Below are 21,984 nucleotides of genomic sequence, written 5' to 3' on the forward strand. Positions count from 1 at the left end.
TGTGGGCCTGCACATGAGTCAGTATATGCGAGTGAGTGAACTGCTTAATAAATACTCTGTTGAAAGAGGTAGACCACAGCACATAGCAGGTGTTGTGTGTGCTATATGTGTGTACATGTAAGCAGAAATTCTGACATTGGTTAGGGACCTACCAGTCAGCTGAATAGTTCTTAACCTAAAAAATTGCAGATGGATTTAGTTTCTTTCTACTGTTTCTCCTCATAGCACCATCTTTCTTACTTAAATTAGACTTCCTTCTGTGTTAAAAGAATTCCAAGATTTAACAGAAATTATATTCTAGTCAACTTGCCCTCTGGAAATCTTGTAGTTGTGAAAGATACCATGCAAATGAGGGCTTTCTATTATATTCCTGCAACTTTATAAAGCCTTTATTTCATGAGTTACTGCACGTCCCACACACTCTTGTTTCAGTGCTACTTTTCTTTTGAATGTTTTTATTCACTTACCTAAATCTAAAGTTATGGGACCTTTCAGCAAGACTGCACTCTTGTGCATCAGTGACCCTTCTCACTTGAAATATTTTTTGACATTTTTGTATTATAAAGGAATGACTTTTTTTATTTTTTGCTGCATTTTGTTGGGTTTTAACGACGGCACCATTGGGAGGGGTAAAGATTTTTAATGGCATACTCAAATTTGCCTTTTGGAAACTGGAAAATGAGTAAGGAGCAACAAATGTACTAACAAAATTATGAAAAAAAATGAGAATGTGAAACTGTTTCCATAGTAATTTGATTAAGAAATATTTCACCCATATGTGTTTTTTTAAAAGTTGTTTTGGATTTGGGATTTGCTTTTAATATCCAGTGAGCCAGAAAGTATGAAGGTATAATATTCATGTTGGTTTTCTCACTTAAAAGATTGGAGTAGTCTTAAATTTTCATCATCTCTAATATTAAAGTGAGGAAAAAATCCAGAATATCACATTCTGAATTTTAAAGATTTTATTGGCAAGTTATGGTGGATAATTAGTATTTGTTTAATGGCAAAAGTTCATCTCAATACTTTGTTATAAACTCTTAATTGCTATTGTCAGAGTTTAAATGATTCCTGTAAGTCTTCACAAGGTTTTCACACACAATTCCTAGTATTTTGGCCCATTCCTTCATGGAGATCTTCTCAAGAGCAGTGGTGTCTGGCTCTCTTTTAAACATAGCAAATTGAGTTCATACCAACATCTTTTATTTTGGTTTCTTATGATCATGTGACTTTTTCCAAATCTTCTGGATCACCCAAATTTTCTCAGGCAAACTTCTGACAGACCTGGACATGTACTGGTGTAAACAAGGGGACACGTCTGGCAATACAGGAGTTGAGTCCCTGGTGCCATAGTTTGTTATTGATGGTAAACTTTTTATTTTCGTTCCATCATTTTGACCACATGAGGTGAGGTCTTACATGGAGCCCTAGATCGAAGAAGATTATCATATTGATATCATATTATCCGTATAATTTATTTTTTTAATAAATGCTGCCACAGGTGATTTCTTTCTCTGTTTAACTATTGCAAATTCAGTCTTCCCAGCCTGATGCAAGTCTGCAGTTTTGTTTCTAGTGTCCTTTGACAGCTCTTTGGTCTTGGCCATGGAGCTTGAAGTAGAACATGTTTACTTGTAAAAAAGAACTAAAAACATTTTAATTCTAATATGTTCCACCTTGTTTCAGGAGAAAGAAGCTTAAAGCTGGACCTGAAGTCTAAATTTATTTCCACTTCTGGCTGTAGTATGTCCAGAGTATGTCAGAAGTAAAATTAAAGTTGAGTTACTTTTGTGGTCTTATAAATGGTGTACTACAATTATCTTCAACCCCTGGTCACTTCATACCCGGCTGCACAGAAAGACAACGTAACTTGGAAGATTTCTGCTTTATTTATTATCTGATTCGCAAAAACGTTTCATTTTGGAAAACTGCTGAATTGCTTCCACTTCATTTTTCTATGACTCTCTCTTGAATCTGCTACCTTTTTAAAGTGGCTGCTCTGACCAGTAACTCTCAATACATCAGTGTTAAATTGAAATCCCTACGCTAGCAAAGTTAACAAAAAATAAATGTCTTTGGAAATGTTCCTTGTGCTGGGTAAAATAGCCAATGATGAGACAGGAGTATGGAGAGAAGGAAGTATCACCCCAATTTATGCATGTGTGATTCTTGATGTGCGCATAACTTTGGATTTGTACGTGCCTACTTCCTGATTTGTGCGTAATTTAGGGTTTGTACATGTATATTCTTGATTTGTAACTCATAAATTACATTCTGTTCATAAGTACAAAAAAAAGGCAAAATAAATTTTACACATGCACAAATTAAAATTATAACAGCTTGAAATTAATTACAGCACGTTCGTGACGCGGAGAAGCTCCGCTCTGCAGGTAGATGAGACCAGAGCACACGGCCCGCCGCTGCCTTTTATATAGTAAATGCAGAGTTCTGGTCAGCAAATGCAGCAATAGCAGGCAGCACCGGCTGGCTACAAAAGGGTCTGGCACCGTCTTCTATCCCCGGGACCGTGAGAAGCACTTCGGACAGAGCCCCATGCCGGGGGCGCTGTCAGGGAATGTGCTGAAGATAGGAAGGGCTCTTTTCTGGAAAAAATAATTTCATTTTCAAAAAAGATAAGTGTTTTAAAGACGTTTATTTAGACTTCTTCATAATAATTATCAGGCTTACTGTTTACGAAAGTGGGAAAATGTCAAGTTTCACCAGATGATATTCACAATCTAAGTTTAAAATGACTGAAAAGAAAACTCTGATGACCCAGCATTCTAGTAGTATTTAAATGATTCACTCTCGAACAAATCTCTGAGGCATGAAATAAGTCTCACCACAGATTCGTGCATAACTAAGATTTTGTGTGTGCGTAACAAGTGATTTGTGCATAATTTTTAAAGATTTGCATGTGTAATTAGTTTCAAGGTGTTCTAATTTTAATTTGTGCATGTGTAAATTGTATTTTTACATTTCTTTTACTTAAGCATTAAAACGTATTATATGAGTTACAAATCAAGAATTACACACATACAAATCCAAAGTTATGCACAAATCAAGAATACGCACGCACAAATCCTAATTTACGCACAAATTAAGAATTACACACGCACAAATCGGAGTGAATCTATTTTCTCTCCATAAAGGAGAGCCTACAACTTAACCAAGAATACTGCATTTATCAAACAATCCCAGGAGTTGTACTTAAAACGTGGATTTGTTGTGACAGGTTGTTCCCACGTAATTTGCAGCAATCGGCTTGTGTTGTGAGAACGCTGCTTATATAGTTTCACAAATAGCGGATCCACGTTTATTCTTTTTAGAAAAAAAACTGTTTCTATAACTGTATTATCACTGTATTTTGTTGTATTTATCTGCAACACCATAAATGCTGGACTATAATAACATTGTGTGACGTTTTTGTGAAAATGTCAGACAATTTGAAAATGTTTGCAGCACAGACCGGTGCTTCACCAGCCTTTTTTACACCATAGACCCTTCCCGATGTTCTTATCTCATCATATGACAACATTTTACACACTGAGGGAACCTTACAAGTTGATGATGCTATCTGGGCTGCTTTGGAAACAAGGATCTGGGTTTAGTTGCAGTTAGGGTTGCATCACCACAAGATCTGTACTGGCAAAGAGATAATTACATGAATGATGATTATCTGCCTCAACCATTGTAAATGTTTATGTATTTCCAGTATAATTCCAGTTCTATGACCATAATCAAACCAGAACTACTACAATAAATGCAGCAAGTTGATATTTTTTTTAAATCTTAAAGATGTGAAACAAACATGCTTTTTGCCAAGCAATGAATTAGCAGTGATGTATGGTAGGATAAAACAAAATCACATAAAACTTCCTATTTCTTATTAACTGTAAGATGGGAGAGATTTTGTTTTATCTTTTATAGAGGTAGTATTAGATGCCAGTTTCCCAACATTCATTTGAATACGTCCACTCTGTAAATGACATTATAGTGGTTTTCTACCTTGGTTTAAAGCCCAAAGCGCATTACAGTCACAGTCCTATTCACCATAAACACACCCCCATGCATACACACATTCATACTCCTCTGTCTTACAATGGCACCAACCTGTATCCACCAGGAGCAATGTTGGGTCTCACCAAACGACACGTCGACATATGGGCGGCCAGTGCGGGAACGGAGGTTGACTGCCCTACCTCTGCACTAAGTTCGGCCTGTATATATACGCCATCATAATGGGTATTTGCAAACAAACTTTACTAGTTTCTCCCAAATTCTACCTTTGTTTTGTCTAAACAGGATGTTTAATGATTAATAATAATGTTAAAACTTAAATTCTTATCTCAAAAAAATCGTATCCTTGGTAACATTCTTATGGTATTCTCTTGACACGTTTTCATTTACTAATTGTTCTTAAAATCTGCCAATGGAGTGAAGGAGAAAACAAAACTATTCAAAAATGTAAACACAATTGTTCAAATTTGGATATAAGCAGACATTATATAATGACCATAAAAAATTATGTATATTGATAATTTAATTGATAATTCTTTTTTAGAACACTTCGCTATAAAGATAATTTCTGGTGCACATTAATCCTTTGTGTACAAAATGCACAATTGCCAAGCACAACTGTCCTAGGGGAAAGGGAAGAGTAGCAATATCTTGAAGCGGCACAAGTTCTGTTGAGAGTCTGTATCAAACACATCCATTACAGTGACTCAATAATATGCATTTAGAGAATTAGCTTGGAGTCACTGGGTGAAGTGGTGGAGATGTACGGGTAATCCGTTTTACTCCATTAGTGTCATTTAACACTCTGAGAGTAAGAAAAAAAAATCCAACATAAAGGAGGATTTTTAGTGTGTTTGCTGTACTTTGTAACACTGCACGTGTCATTTTGTTTTAGTTGCATTTTTTTACAACAGACATTATTTTTCCAAAAAATGAAGTAAAAGTCGAGAGATGTTGATGTTTTTTGGTAAACTTAGCTCAAACTTCACGTTTTTTGTTTATATTGCATCAGTTTGGAGCAAAATGTCATGATATGTTTCTGTATGTGGGGTTGGTTTCAACATTTCCCTTTGAGTGGGAGAAATTGACTGCAGCAACAAAACAACAAACTCAGACGCATATAGATTTAGGGCATAAAAGATGCAGACTTTGAACTAAAACTATGAAATGCTGATGATTGTGGTTTAAAAATCCAGGGTGTTATCACAATAAAATTAATTTAGCTTGAATCAAAATTATGACTTGAAGGAAAGATTTTAGTTTAAAGGCTAAAAAAAAGGTTTGTAATAGACTTAAATAAAATAATACAGTGGTCATGTGACCCACTGGTTTGTATCAGGCCCATTTAAAGTAAGAATTAGACATTTTGCTTACACGTTTTTGCTAAACATATTTTTTTTTTTACAATATATTTTGTGCAGTGCGAGTTAATCAAGTTGGCCAATCAAATGCCTAAAGGAATTTTATGTAGTTTCATGTGAAATATGTAAGATGTTTGATTGAAAGATTCTTCTGGGTCCACTTTTAAGTGGTAGAGGTGTGGCCTTCCACAGGCTCACTCCTGATTGGCTAGAGTGATGATGAGAATGATGATCAAAAGCGACTCAGATCAATCCCAGTTTACTGAAGGTCTCTGGTTACAACATGGTGACTTACATACAGCAAAAAAAAAAAAAAAAAAAAACATTTACTTTATCTTGTTGGAACGGAAGTCTGTCATTTTCTATGGGTGACAACACACTTCCAGTTCTCAAATACAGTTAATGGTTCTAAGCGTCTTGACCAATGGTGGCCCTGAAGTGCAAATCACTCAACGCATATAAAAATGACGCTGGAAATTACAAAAGCAAAACCAATAATAAAAAAAGAGCATTACATTTTAGAAATTAAAACAAAATTCCTGAAATTGACATGTACAAAACAACCAAAAAAAGCATTTTTAGAAAAAATGCATTTCTAGAAAACAAAATGAAATATTAGAAAAATGAAACACAACGAGAAACTCCTGTTGTTGTATACTATAACTTTCAGTTGTAATAATGTACAAGCATCATCATCCAATCATTTTCTGGCTTGAGTAAAAAAGAAGAAAATATTTCCGAAACCTAAAGTAATTTACAGAGATCTAAACCAAATGTTAAAAAAACAAACCCTAAAAAGAAACTGGAAAACGTAGGTACCATAGGACATCGCTGATTGGATAATGATATTTGTCCATCTTTTCAACTGAAAGTAATTTGATTTTAAGCAATACTGGCTATCATCATGCAGTCAGCGATGTCCCATAATTCCTGTTTTCTGGTTTCTAGTTGTGTTTTGTTTTTTTAAGTTTTTCATTTTGTTTTCTGAAATTTGTTTATGATTTGGTTTCTGAAATTTTGTTTTGTTATCTATAGTCTAATGCTGTTTTTTGAGTATTTATTTTTTCTTTTTTAATTGTCATTATGGTCTTTAAAATGTTTTTCCGTTGAGTAATTTGTGGATGAGGTTTGCACTTTAGGGCCACCGTAAAATGAAGTTGTCCAAGCCAAAAATGGTTGTCTGTTGTTGTAAATTAACCATTAAGGGGTGACACATGACCGTGATCAATACAAAGACCTCGCCACTATTTGAATGCTGGTTCCAAAAATATGTGAATCAAATCAAAAGAAAGTTTGTAAAGGCTTATGTAAAACTTTGGTGAATCCAATGTATCAGAGTATTATATTTTAGTTTTTTTTTTGGTCAGAATGAGAAATCTGAGGCAACAATTACTGTTTTTAAACTCTATTTAGGACCTGTTACATAGTTCAACTTCAAAAATGATAACAAATAACCTAATTAACTCTCAGAAATTGCTTTTTTCTTTCTTTTTTTATTTTTTAAGAAAAACTGAGTTGCATAAAGACAGTGAAATTTAGTTTGTCACATCACACTTCTGATGCTGATGGATCTTTTTCAGTTGTCCCAAGATGATATTGATATTGGCAACTTCAGATGAAAACCTTCTCTGCTTTGGGGCTAATTATTGTTGATGAAAATGATTAACTGTCACATTTGTCTTCGCTGTGGTATTGAGGCCATTGTGGTGTATTGGGTCTAATTGTAGCTAGTAGCAGAAGTTGTTATGTGGCATGTTGTAGTGGGTTGGAGCTAATTTTAGTTGATAGTAATGGTTTCAGTCTGTGTACACAGCCTGAAGCCCATTGAGGCCGTCCTGTGTCAGAGCTATACACATACAAATGCAACGTGGTCTAAAGGACGGAACAGTCTTTCAAGCCTTTTCTGTTTCCGTCCTTCTCTTCAGGTATGTGAATATGTAATGTCATTGTATATTATATTAAATTATTTTGGTTCTATTGATTTCATGCTCCAGTAAAAGTTGTGTAAGATTTTAAAGGTACTATCACCGCTGCTTTTATGAACTTTAACAGAGGAACAGCACAGATGGAATCAAGGTTCTTCTTTGGCTGTGATTTCAGCTTCACTGCTTTACCACAGCAATCTGTAGTTTTTCACTGTGTGTGTGTGTGTGTGTGTGCAAGCAAATGATGAATTCTGACTGGGTGTGGTGAACATCAGATGAGATTTTCCTCTGGTCCCTGCTCCTTCTCACACACACACACACACACACACACACACACACGTATGTGCAGACGCATATAAAGCGAGTGCCAGGGCTGGTTTAGGCGTGGGCCCTTGTAGACATAAATTGCTTTATTTTAATAGTCGTTCAGTGGGGAGGGAGAGCGTACAAGAGAACAGTAAATGCCATAAAGGCCAGAGAGAGAAAATAAAATGCAAATTTCTTCCTCTCAAACTTCAGAGTTGTAAAAAAACGAGTCCCGTTGCAATGTGTTTATGTAAATGTGCATGTGTTTGTTTATGCTCATCTGATTACTCACTTTTAACAACATTCCTTGACAATACATCAATACACATGTTATAATCCTCTTTCAGAGTAATCATCAGATTATTCCAAAATACTCACCTCAATCTGCTCACAGAGCATTGATCCAACAGTGATCAGTTCTGGGTTTGATGAGTCTGATTACTGTGTTTACGGCCCAACACACACACTTGCAAACACAGGCAGGGCACAGGTCAATGAGTTGACTGTGTTTACGACTGAATTTGAACCAAACGACCACAGATAAACACGCTCTCACACAGATTTTTCGACAAACACACGCACTATCTGCCTGTCACGCCTGTTGTGATCATCGCAACCGCAGTTGTTCTCTTTTAAAACAAAAGAAAAGATCATGGCTTAACATGAAACACATGGGTTCGTCTTTAGTGGCTTTGCAGAGATTATGAGGCAAGAAAAAGGGAAAAACAGGAAAATAAAAAACAAAAACAGATGAGAATATTGCTGTCACTGTAATATACATACATCTTTTATTGGACGTTAGTGTTTGGGTGGAATATTCAGCAAAACGGTTAACATTAAAGTCGGGGTAAATGAAGACAAAATTAGGAGAAATAAGTATAATGGATGAAAAAAAAAGTAATTTGGAATACTGGAGGGAATGAGTGTCTGTCTGCAGCTTCCCTTATCCATCTGTGTGATATGGGATGTTTGGTTTGATGTGGTTGCGTGTTGGCCATTCTCCCCAATGCATTCTATGTCTGCAAACAACCCCCGCTCTTGCTGTCGCTGTCTCTCTGATATGGTTTTTGTTTTGATGTGGTCATGTGCTGAAGATTCTCACAAATGGTTTCCATAACAAAAAAAAAAAAGATTTGCTCTCCAGTTTGAGAGCGGGAAAAAAAATGAAAGAATGATGGGTTTGTGTTGTAAGGATCCGTCCAAACCACCCAGAAAAAATCCTCACGTCTAAGATGTTTCTTGTTTGTTGTGTCTGATGTCTTTGATGGGGTTTGCAGTTGAAGATTGTCAATGTGCCATGTTTAAAAGATGTTTATAAAGGAAAGCTTTACCTTATGTACAGGGTGGGTTATTTTATTTCTGAAATTTGTATTTGAGCTTGTTCTGTAAAACCTTGTTTCGTGTGTTTCTTACTCTTCATTCTAGCAGCGATTCAGTTTGGGGATTGACAATACGATTCATAGTTGATTTTAGTTCATTTTGAACAGTCTGATTCATTTACCTAACATCAATCCAGGACATTTTAAAACCAGCTTGACTCAGAGATAAATATCTGGTTACTAAATAGTGCAGGTGACGTTTTACAGGTTCCTTCTATTTCTTTCAGGATAATCAAAAATAAATCGATTTAGATGGATTGTAGGTATAAAAGTCGATTCAAATAGCTTCATCTCTCGCTGGAGAAGGCAATCTGCCATTTAACTTGTTGATTTTATTTTTCCAGTTCTGTCAATTTTTTTTTTATAAAAGTAAAACCATTAAAGGAAACATCTTTGTTACTTTCCAGAGATGGTGAGGAAGAAGAATCCCCCTATCCGGAGTGTGGGAGGTAAGGAGGAAGAGGAAGAAGAGGGGGCGAGGCAAGCAGGAGAAGAAGAGGAGGAAGGAGAGGAGGACAGAGTGGGAGGGGAGGCCAAACGGACAAAGCTATCTTCCGAGCCCGATACCTCCGAGCGCATTCGAGGGGATGAGGAGCAGGAGGAGGAAGAGGGAGAGAGCGAGTGTGTCTCCTCATCCGTTTCTCCCTCGTCTGTCGGCGATCGCAACGATGAGCGAGGGGGCAGGAGAGGAGTAGGGGGGAGGGCGAAGCAAGGGGAGGCGACTTCGGCGGAGAGACCGGAGGGCCTGTCGGAGTCTGAGGACGGGGAGAAGGGCGCCGAGGAGAGAGAAGGGGGCCACAAAAACAGAACCAAAGCAGATCATCTCTCTGCCCCCCTCCTGCTGTCCAGACAGGAAGGAGGGGAGGAGTCCACAACTGACACTCTCCGACTCGCCTCCAGCCCTTCTCCCAAACTTCAGGACTTTAAATGCAACGTGTGCGGATATGGTTACTACGGCAACGACCCCGCTGACCTGGTGAAGCACTTTAGGAAGTATCACCTGGGTCTGCACAACCGTACACGACAGGATGCTGCCCTCGACACACACATCCTGGCCCTCCACAACATGGCACCCCAACACACAAGTTTAGGTAACTCCTGTTCTTCATGTTCAGTCACGCTTTTCTTACTGGTGTTAGTGCTACACAAACTACAACCAAGCCTCCAGCTTTTAATTTTATGAAATAACAAAAATAAATATATTGGGTGGCTAGAAAACCAAATTGAATAATTACACCATCTAAAATCACATTTATATACAGGTTCAGACAATATTCGACAATAGTCAGATCTTGATAAAGTAGAAATTACTGATAAAGTTTAGATTGAATATATTCTAAAAAAAAAAAAAAAAAATCAAAATACCTTCTCAGTTTACCTGCATCCAGAGATTGTAAATAGTTTTTCTTTCTCTCATGAGACATTCTTCTTGAGCACATTAGAACCTTCGTTTCTCTCTTTTATTCTGCTGAACTATTTGGATGTTTCTTATTTCAGATATGCAGGTGGGACAAGGACAGAGGAGCCAAACCAAAGAACTGGGAAAGACAAGAAAAGATGCTCAGAATCCGCAACAGAGGACAGTTGTGATGAATGGCACGTACGACGTACAGGTCAGCACGGTCAAGACGGGATTTAAAGTGTCTAAACTTGGTCACGGTTTGCTTTACACAGCAACATTGTCCATGACATCGAAATCAGCTACATCACACATGTTAAACAGCATCACATTCTGCCAAAAACCAACGTCCCACTTAGATCATCTCCTTATCTATTTTAACCCTTGTGCTCTCTTCTGGGGTCCAGATGACCCCACTTTTTCAAAATGTTTCACACTTCAATGTAAGAGTGGGGTCATCTGGACCCCGTAAGAGAGTACAATGTTATCAGGGATTTCTCATCGATTAATGCTATAAAACATCCAGAACACTTTTAATGATTGTTTTTAATGATTCTATATCTTTGTCTGCTAGATAAGTTTGCCATGTGGCACCATACATTCATTTCAAATAAAAAAGGCTAAGATAACAAACAGAAACACTCGAGCAAAAACTCCAGTGCAAGAAAGAGAGCGACCAGTTTGAGGGGAAAAAAACATGTCAGAATCGAGTTAGTTATGACTCAACTACATGTTTCCAGAATTATTTTTTTTCCAAATGAAAACAAACTCAGGCTTGCCTTGGTTTTGCCAGTGTATCAAACAAAAAACTTATAAAAAAGATTTTGTTTGAAAAAGATGTCTCACAGTAGAATAGCTTTATTCATAGATGAGTAGCTCATCACTTTACCATGACATTAAAGTAACAGTTCCTTTTTACCACTATACAGCTTCTCATGTTTTTAGTGAAATGACTGATTTATTTTGGTCAAATTACCCCTAGAGAGAGTATCCAGCCACCCACCTTTTCACCCATCAGTTTATTGCTCCATTGGGAACAGCTGCTTTTATGGGTTGGAATGATACTCTAAACTCAGTTTTTTTTTTGTCGATGCTTCTTTAACATACCACAACTTACTCTCTGCAACATTAAAATAATAGAAGTTTTATTCCTGATCCAAGAAACATTAGTTTTAATTCTTATTCTGGAAGAAACTTATTACAGCTACCTTTTCCCATCAGATATCAATTATCTGTCTAATTAAAGAATTTAGTAGCTAATGTGAGCAAATTGTTTAAATCAAACCAATTTCCCTTATTTTTGCTATCTAAAAAATGCATTATTTATATGAGAAAATAATTAGATTGCTAATTTAAAGTAATTGCATATTTACAGCTTTAAGTTAGATCGTGATTTACTGATCGCCCCCTTCAGGTGAAGTTGATGGAAATAAATTAGAAGTAAGGGCTGTTTCTGCTTGATTCCTGACCTCTGTGGTATAGTAAATGCATTAAAATTTAAACTGGAACTTGGATGAAAATAAAATGTGATGCTTTTGTTGCATAAGAGAACCCTGTGAATTGGAATAGGTGGTTGCTTGACGGGTTTTTCACACATAGCCAACTTCAAAGAGTTCAGTTTTTTTGTGACTGCTTTCAGACCCTTGTATGTATGTTGTAAAGTACAAAAAATATAGATACATTTTTAATGTCAGATAATAGAATTCTAACAAAATAGATTAAAAAAATAATTGCACAATTAATTTTTGTATGTTATGTTCAAACTGATTTTTTAACGCATCACAATTTTTCAAGAAATAACAGAAGCTTATAAATTAATGAACAATATAATATAATATAATATAATATAATATAATAGAGTTCTATCTTTTGCCAACACGCACTGTTAATGTTAGCTTAAATTCTCACAAATACAGAATCACAACTTTTATTTTGTGGCTGATAATTCCTTGTGTTTTTTGGCCACAGCTGCTTGATGTGGTTGCACATTAACTGAGGTTAATGGGGGGACTGTGGTAAACATTCTACTGCACAATAACTTGCTCCAAACACCCCTAAAAGCACTGTTTTCACATCCAGTCTGATTGTCTGTTGTTCAGCCAATCAGTAAGGTTTTAAAATCAGTCAGGAGTGATTTTTTTTTTTTTTTTTTTTTTTTTCTTTGCTAGATTTAGCTGCACTTTAAACCTCCGTGGAAAAAAACAAAAAACAGCTGTATACATATTTAGTTTAATCAATTTTTATGAGAGCTGCAGCTCCATTGATGAATCTGTAAATACTAAATCTGCTATAGTTCTGCGTCAAGGCTTTTTGTCATTTCTTAAATCAGATGATGATTAAATCCCAGGATGATGACAGTGATTGCAGCTCAGATGTTGGAGGCTTTAACACATGTTGAAATATTCTTTTAAAAAAACACTGAAATAAAACACTGATATCTGTGATTGCCTCTGTGTGCATCCGGATTATTTTGATTTTGACAAAGCTCAGGTCAATGATGAGAATGTATTTAATTTTTATATGAAACAGAGCTTTGAGTGAGCTGATTTATGTCCAAAGAGTGTAATTTCATTTAAAGGAACATTTTGTAATAACTTTAACTTGCATGATGGACTCAATAAAGGCACACCGTAGTTGAGAATCTGTGCACACACATACTGAGTCAGAAATAGAAAATCCACCAGGCTTAAATCATCATTTTGCAGAAAAAAAGTAAAAGTATAGGGAAAGAAAAAAAGAAATTGAATGAAAGGGGTCTTTATTCTCTCATTCCCTCACTCAATTTTTCTCTGTCCTGCCCACATTTGGAAAATTCCATGCTGTCATTTGCTAAGACAGAAACCCCTGTCAACCAATAATATTTTTAAAAAAAGCTCAGAGGAGAGAGGTTGGGAAAAAGGAGGAATAACCAGGAGAAAGAGGGGAGAAGGTAGTGCCAGAGGCAGACGGGAGCAGGGGCTATAATCGGCTGTTTGGGAGTGTAATGAAACAGCTGTCAGGCATATTTAACTTTCTTTTCCTTTTTCTATGTTCTCCATTTGTCTCTTCTATTATACATATGTGTCGTCTTTACTTTTTCCACCGCTCTTCCTCCTGTCCTGAATCACTCTGATTCTATTGAAATTATTTTTCTTTTGTGTTTGTTTCTCTCTCATTTTCTGCTTTTATATCTTTCTGTCATTTATACTTACTGAATCCCTTTACAACTGGCCTGCCCAAACTTTGATCCTAAAGATCTAAGATCACGCTGCACTGCTTTCTGCTGGTTAGAATAAGGTCGCATATCCCAAAATGCCACCGCGCAGCAACCTAAATGCAAGTTTCCTAGGTGGCCGCATGGCGACATTTGTAATCAGGAGGTGGCATTCGCATTTTTACACACTGCACGGTGGCAGGGGAGGTCAGAAGAAAAAGTATACATTTTATGGCAACTGGACAAATTTTCTTTAAAAGTTGACATTGGTCAGTGACTGCCCGGGCACATTTCAAGGTTGTGCGGTAGCAGTCAAGTGACTGGTGGGGATGACACCATTACGAAATTGGGGGACACAGGGCAGTGGTAGCCGGCAACAGCTCTGACAGGATGATGTAAATATTCCAGCTGGTGGCCTTCCATGTCAAGTGCCACCGGCAGCCCGGTATATGAAAAAAAGATAGCAAGGTCGTAGACCGCTCTGTGAGCCTGTAGAGCGAAAAAGTTAATGCACCATTTTTTCCTATGGGTATGCTTCTTGTGGGCCGCTTGTGCACAGCCTGACTGTTAGACATGGGGGTTGTGCGCAATCAGTAAGAGGCTACCTTACTATTGACAAGAGTCACCTCCGGGGACCGTACAGCAGTATCACCTGTATGTCATAAGTGCGTACAACGTCTATTATCCTTACAAATACTTCATGATACACTTACCATTGCACGGCAATCATATGTTCCATTTTCAGGACATCCCTTGAGGTGAAGCCTCAAACTGCAAGATACATCTGCGCTACTTTTTAAGATGTCTATGACCCTCCACGGGCCTGGACAACCCAAAAACCCACAGCACCCATACGAATCAAACTAAGGCTCAATCCATGCAATCAGCAGCAAGAAGGATAGGGATCACTGGCAAACAGTCAGGGTAATTGATATTGACAACCAGGGTTGGGCAGCCCTACTTTAGAACATGGCCAGTTCAGTTTCCTATATTAGTATGGAGCTAAAACCAAGTAAACCTGTCACAAACGGACAGAAAGCTGGTTCCACATGCAGCAGGTCTTATTAGTTCAGGACAGTAACTAAGAACAGCTAAAAGTCCACAAAACTAGATCAGGGTCAAACGGGCAAAGGTCAATCACTAGCACAAGGTCATCCAAGAAGAGAGTAGGGTAGTCAGGGCCCAGATGAGGGTCAGGGCAGGCAGCAAGCAAACAGATGAAGCAGGGTCAGAAATTGAAGGTCAGGTCCAGAATGAAACGCTCCGTAATGCAGGCAGAGTGGCACAAAACAATACTTCACACAAAGTGAGGTTCTGTGCTGCTTAAAGGGTCACCAAATAGGGTAATTGGAGGCTGACTCCACCCACAGCCAAAATGTGAAAATCCAGTCAGAGGGGTGGGGCTGGGGAACAGGACTGTTATCATTACTGGACCTGCAGATCATGACGCGAGACTTAAATGGTTTGATGTAATACCCCGATTCAACCTGTAGGGGGCAGCACACATATGGTTTTTTACTATATTTTCAAGAATTAAACAAGCTTATTTTGATTTGTAAAAAATTTGGCAATGACCAACAGACAGCACTTTTAAAGTCCCATTTATAGAGATGAACAGACAAAAAAAAGTTGATTTAGGGTTGGTTTACCCTTTAAGAACCAGATTGTCAGATTGGTGTCGGGTGAGTTAGACATCTGGAGACTGCTCCCGCCGTTGACCAGAGAGGGGGGAGTCAGAGCTCTGAGTCCTGACAATATGATTCCATCTGTTTGTCATTTTATTTCAGTAAACATGGCTTTATATCTCTATTTTAATTTTTGGTAGCTTTAAACAATAACTACTAATTCACCCTCAAAAAGAAACTATACATGTTTTTTTAATGATATTTATTGGTTTAGTTTGAAAAACAAACAAAAACAATTTTGACTTTTTGTGTTTTTGTTCTGTCATTAGGTGACACTGGGTGGAATGTTGATTGGAATTGGACGCAAAACCTCCGACTGCCAGGGAAACACTAAGTATTTCCGCTGCAAATACTGCAACTTCACATATATGGGCAGTAGTTCCTCGGAACTGGAGCAACACTTTTTGTCCTCACATCCGAACAAAGTCAAAACCCCTCCGACCACACCTATGGCTACGGCCAACAACCTGGCAACTCATGACAACCAGCTGAAAGGTAGGAGCCAGAACACTGAGGGAGTCGAGCGAGTGGCGGTGCGAGCAGATGATGATGCCCTGGCTGGATACTGCATCCCAGGTGGGGTGTGCTCAGACTCCCTAGCCTGGACCGGGGAAGACGGTCAAGGAGCCACGCAGGGGTATTACTTGTGCAAATCTTGCAGCTGGAGTTGCGACTGGTCAGGAGGTTCAGCAAAGCTTTTGGAGCACTATGAACAAAGACATCGAGGGAGCCCAGGAGAAGTTGTGAGCCCCAGCAACGCTACAGAAAGAGGAGGAAGAAGAGACGTGGTAGAGAGAGATGATATGGCATTCAAAAGTTGCAAAGATCATTTATCTAACCCATCCAGCACCAGCAAAGGTTTGCTTACCTCCATTTTCTCCTATCCTCCCACTTACCACACTGTTCTTCCAAAAGCACCAAGAACTTGGTTTTGTTTTCTTCTGCCAGGAGACCCAAACTGCAGTGATTCCGAAGCAGTGGTGACCAGTTACAACTGTCAGCTGTGCGATTTCCGTTACTCCATGGCCCACAATGCTGACGTGATAGTGGTGGCTCCCTTGCTGCTGCACTACCAGCACAACCACTCCATTCATCGCTGCTGCATTCAGCATTGCATGTATTGTCCTCAAGGGCACTGTCAGCCACATAAGCACCTTGGGGAGGTGAGATGTATAAAATATAACATCCATTGGGTTGCTTTGCAAGCACATGAAAAACAGTTACAGTATTTTTTTTTAACTAAAAGTCGCTCTGGAGAATAAGTCACATCAGCCCAAAAAAAGTATAATAAAAAAGAAAAGCATATATAGATAGGTCGCACTGGAGTATAAACTCAAATCCAAACTCTTCCCCTACCCCTACAGCTTCTCCTTATCCCTACATATAGCCTTCCAAACAGCGAGTTATGGAAAAATAGTGTCTTCTAATTCGGACGTCACTCCCTCTCAATTACGTCATAAATAGTGGCCAGTCAGCCATGTTAGCGCGGTCCTGCTAGCGCTTGGAAATACATATCAGTTTTATAACTTTAAAAGGCCATGCTAAAGCTAAAAGTCATTGGTTACATCTAAATGTAAACTTCTGGGCTTTAGAGCACACCAACATGAATAAATGTTCTGCCGCGGGGGTTAGCCCTTGAAAGAACTATTTCAGACAACCCTACCAAGTCAAATGCCCCTAAAATTGGAGGGTAGGGAGAAGCCATAAGAATTCAGATTCAGTCGAAGTCACACTTTTGAGAGAAATGTATGTTGCAAGTGTCAACCGTTTGAACGTTGGTCATATATATTGATCATATAGTCTTTCATATATCAGAATAGAGTTGGGAAGGAATAAGTCTGAAGCAAAATGTGCAAGAATTGGACCACTTTGACATTTCGGACTAAGTCTCTTTTAATTGTGACCACGTGCGCTAGCATTGGGTAGCGACAGTCCAGTGTGAACACCGTATACTAAAAGCAAGTTCAAGAATTCCTGTTTTTTGCGTTTTTTAACAATACTAATGCGCACACCTACACTGCCCTCTAGTGGTCGGTGCTGTTTTTATAAAAATCACATGCAAGTCACATCCCTGGCTAATCTATGTAAAAAAAGAAGAAAAAAAAACTACTTAGACTTCAAAAATATGGTAAATATTCAAGCAAGTATACATTTATTAGTTCTAATTTTGTCTTTGGTTGAATTTTCCTCAATTATTCAAATGTACCCACACAGAGTCGCTGCCCTATTATATACCAGCTGCTAAACAGTGCAGATGCAGCAAAAAAATAAGATGTATGGAATAAAGATGGTTAACTAGGTTTCTGTTATTAATGCTACTTGCCACAATAACAGCAGCAGGCAAGCATTCAAACTGGTGTTTGCTGCTTCATCATCTCCATAGGTATCCCATCCCTTTGCTTGTCGGAAGTCCACCTGTCCTAAATGCTGTTCCAAGTTCCCTCAGCTCACCAAACAGCAAGATGCCATCACTTCGAATCCCACCACCAGCACCTCGCCCTGTGTGACCCCTCCCAACCAGAGAGGCGACCCTAGCGTAATTTCTGGTCCGACCTTTCGGCTCTCTGACCCCGCACATCCTGTTGTCACACAAGGTATTTAAACTGATGGGTAATTGCAAACCATGACCACATGCTGCTGAGATGTGCCCTTTTACTCATTTTTAAAGCCCTTCATTTTCTTGAACTGCGGGGTTTCTGACTCTTCACACTTTTTCTAGGCGTCACCCACTTGTGTGATCAGTGTGCGTTCGCCACCACGGACATTGACGTGTTGCTGCAACACTACGAGAGCTGCCACACTCTGATCAACCTAAAGGGGGCCGGCCCACGAGTCAAAGCTGAGGAGAAGGCTGAAGGAGACAAGGAGGAAGGGAAAAGGAGGGGACGAGAAAGGCAGTACTCGTGTGCAAAATGTCACTTCATCACAGAAGTAGAAGAAGAGATTTTTAGACACTATAGGTGAGTTTTTTTTCTTTACTAAGATTAAAAATTTGAAGCTTCTATAAATCTTTAACGTGTACCTTCATGCCATCCATGCCGTATCATGAAATGTCTGAGTAGATGAGGCTGGGTGTTAAAAGAGGCAATATTCCAGTTGGCCCTTGATTAATTATCCACAAATAAAAGGTAGTTGCCTTAAAAGTTTCCATTTGCACGTCAGGAAGATGATTAACAATCAGCTGCTTTAGCATAGCGGTAATTCTCTCTTTTTTTTATATGCTATTTCATCCAAGAATGTTGGCGAAGTACAGTCATTTTTAGCAGTAGCCTCATGTTTTACACATTAAAGACACTTTCAGATTTCATTCTGAAGGGAAATCCTTTCTAACTTAATCACACATTTATCACAAATTGAAAGAAAAGCATCACAGATTGGTAGCAAGACATTTTTTTTCTTTTTCTGAAGAATAGCTGCACTTGCAGTGTAATTTTTGGAGCACACACTGAACCACTTTCATTTCACTCACTGTAATTGCTCTTTAGTAGAAATTGGAGGACTGAAATCATTAGATGTTGGTCTCATTGCATCTAGGAGTCTCAACTCGGCTGGAAGTGTGACACAATTCCTACGTTTAGTCCAGATGCAAATTAGTTCAATTTCCTTGATGGGGTTTTTCAATCTTTACAGCTCGTTTCAACCAGTTCAGTCAATGATTTATGTCATCATTCTGTGTCAAAGTAAGAATAGATAGCCAAGAAGAAAAGATTTTGGAATCATCTAAAAATCCCTAAGGAACAATTTGCTTTAAGTGTGTAGAATTTATCATTTAGCTTCATGTGGGATCCAAATTCTTACTTCATTTTTAAATATTATCTTACTGCTATCATCTTATCCATCGTTGAATTTCAGATCTCCAGTTTTGCAAACCAGCACAGCTCAGCTGACTTTTGGTGCCTGTTACTTTGAAGGGTCGTCTGTTCCATCACTGTGCAGTGCTGAGGACCAGCTGTTAACCAATTACAACCACATACAAAAAAGTTGGAGATTAACTCATCTAAATAAACCTCTTTGCCGTCATGCTTTTTAAGCGTAGCAAAAAAAACTTTTCTTTTTTGTCTTGAAAATGCAGATCTGACTCTTGTGTTGCTCCAGGCGTGCACGATCAATAAGCTACTGCTAAATGGCACATAATCAATGCAGATGTCCAACCTACTTCACATTTCTACCAAATGCTACGTTGACCAGGATATAATTGACAGGTCCTTTTATTGAAAGGCTTGCGGTTTGAAAGTGATGCATTAGAGTCCTTTTTTTAAAATATTGGTTTTAGGCTACAAATAAGTCATTTTCTTTATGAAATAACAAGATCAAGCCTTTACAAAGCACACGATAGTTCATATGTGTTTGTTCAAAGTATCTGTATGTTTAACACCAGAAGTGGCATTCAAGCTATCATAGATTCATCCCACTTAAAGGAGTTTTAAAGTTTCCAAGTTTTTTTGTTAGTATGTAGACAAATTCACAAATATTATTTTTTTTCTTTAACAGAGCCTGTATATGAAACAGACAGTTAGCTGGGATGCTAAATGATTCAGCGCTAGATTAACAAATCAAAAAAGGAACCTAAAGTCAAGGGGTTTGGTAGTTGCTGTAGTTGCTATGTTGATGTTCAAATAATTGATTTAATATTTATATTTTTCTTGAATGACCATGGTCTAGCTGTGCATTGGCACGGAAGCAGCCATCCGACGCAAAAACAAGATTGATGCAATTAAAAGAAATAACACGCTAAAATGTCTGTTAATTAATTGTGATTAACACGACAACTTGACAGCCCTTGTTTAAACATGAAGGAAAAGTGTAAAATTGTTGATGCCTATCTGAGAAGAGGTTTACTGGCTCAAAACATCTACATTAAATGTAAAAATGAAATTGATAACTTAGCGAATTTCACTTATGGCAAGTTATTTTTATATCTTATCTCCCGCAGTCAACAACAGGCCACTCTAATGGGTTTTCTCTTTTTATGTTCTCTTTAAGTAGCAGACAAGTATCCACCGCTTTGTTGAGCTGTCCTCATAGGAATTTTACCCCAAGGACTAAAGTACTGTCAAGCTAGACTCACTAGTGGATAATAACAAAAATATAATGGAAGATTACTTATTAGAAGTAAACAAAGTTGACCAACCTCAAAATAACTCAAATAGTAAGAAACAAGTGGTAGAAGGCAGTCTAACAAGGACACAACAGGCCCTTCAGGTGTAACTAGTGGAGCTTGAATTAAAAAAAAAAATAGCCAAAATGGTTTTCTCTTTTTGAGGCAAACTAAAGGTTTCCAAGTTCTAAATGTAAATAAATTATATTTATTACAAAACGCAACATCTTAGTGGCAAATGCAACTAAAACAACAAAAGAGAGAACAACTAAGTACAATGTGGTGACTTACACTACACACTACAGCTAGGCGATATGACGATACATATCGTCATATCGTGTCTATTGTCCTATATCTCTTCTCTCGTTTATTTTCAATGCTGAACTTTTGAATTAAGCATCTCTTAAATTATAGTTATTAAAGTTTTGGAACCGGCAAAACCAATAGCCATCTGTGTGTTTGACACAATGTAATTGAGTAGACATTACTTGTCTGATGAACCGACGAAACACTTTAACAAAAATATGTAATATTCCTGTTTCTTTCTGTCAAAATTAACAAATCTGCATTGCAGCCTTTTTAATCACTTTCTGTCATTTTAGGATGTGAAAATCAAAAGAAATTCTACAAAAACAGAATTTAGCTTCATTTAAATATGTGAAAGGGACTCTGAAAGAACCACTCCATTCAAAATTATTTTTTTGTGTTTTTAACATGTTCATGATGGAGGACGCATGGAAAATAATTTAAGGTTAAAGCTGCCTTTCTGAGTATTTCTTTATTCAAATCGTATTGGATCAGGAAGAGATGTTTCAAAACTCAGGTTTGTGACGTAGCATCTGCCATGTTCGGGCCGCAGTCTCCTTTCTCTGCTACAATTCTGGCACCTCCACATGCAGATGAAAAGATCCATGTACGACTTTGTTTTCCTCATCTGAGCTTCCATCTGGTTCAAACTGTATGGCTGGAAAGCTCCGATACTGTTCGCCTTTTTTGTTTCCTACCCTAAAGTTAGCCGGTGTTGTGAGGTGCTTCAAACTAGTGGAAGAGAGCGTAAACAAAGGAGTGCTGGAAAATTACCAAGGCTACCTTCCTCGCCAGTAGTCCCAGCAACCATTTAGGGGTAAATGTGTTAATTTGGAAAGTTGGATCTTAATATAAAAATTTGATTAAAAAATATTTTATTTATTAAGTGCAATATGTCTTATTTGGAATTTCCACCTATTTTTAACAGGTTTTTACAATTATTAGGATGCTGTAAGTAACATAAAATTATAATTAAAGGATTCCCGTATTTTATGTTTTTCTTTATTTCAGCACAAAATCTCTTTTTTTGTGTGTGGATGTTCATCTGAGTAAGTTTTTTTTTTTTTTAAGAATTATTCGAGGATATTATTTTTATATTATACACTGTAGTGAGTGTTTCTCTAACTGCTGCCTGTCTTGGCCAGTAATTTTAAATGTCAAGAGTTTTATTTTCTTAGTCAGGTAAAGGTCAGATCTGTATAATTTAATGTTCTTTTTTTCTTTGCTAAGTGATTTTTTTTTCTTTTTTGCTCTTTACAGTGTCCTATATTCAAACATTTTTTGGCAATCTTACTGTTCTGAAAAAAGAAGA

The 21,984-nt window shown here is 37.7% G+C and overlaps 1 protein-coding gene across 3 annotated transcripts in view; it reads left to right on the forward strand.

Moving 5' to 3' along the window:
• trps1 (trichorhinophalangeal syndrome I) overlaps positions 1-21,984 on the forward strand; it is a 132,886-nt gene that overhangs the window by 45,893 nt on the left and 65,009 nt on the right. For all 3 annotated transcript variants that reach the window (XM_024298416.2, XM_024298431.2, XM_024298408.2), the window contains exons 3-8: positions 9,399-10,082; positions 10,489-10,604; positions 15,538-16,126; positions 16,217-16,431; positions 17,652-17,862; positions 17,988-18,228. In XM_024298416.2, coding sequence (XP_024154184.1) covers positions 9,399-10,082; positions 10,489-10,604; positions 15,538-16,126; positions 16,217-16,431; positions 17,652-17,862; positions 17,988-18,228 — 2,056 coding nt within the window. The remainder of the gene's footprint in view (positions 1-9,398; positions 10,083-10,488; positions 10,605-15,537; positions 16,127-16,216; positions 16,432-17,651; positions 17,863-17,987; positions 18,229-21,984) is intronic.

The sequence above is a fragment of the Oryzias melastigma genome, linkage group LG11, assembly GCF_002922805.2.
Source record: "Oryzias melastigma strain HK-1 linkage group LG11, ASM292280v2, whole genome shotgun sequence".
Classification (NCBI taxonomy): domain Eukaryota; kingdom Metazoa; phylum Chordata; class Actinopteri; order Beloniformes; family Adrianichthyidae; genus Oryzias; species Oryzias melastigma.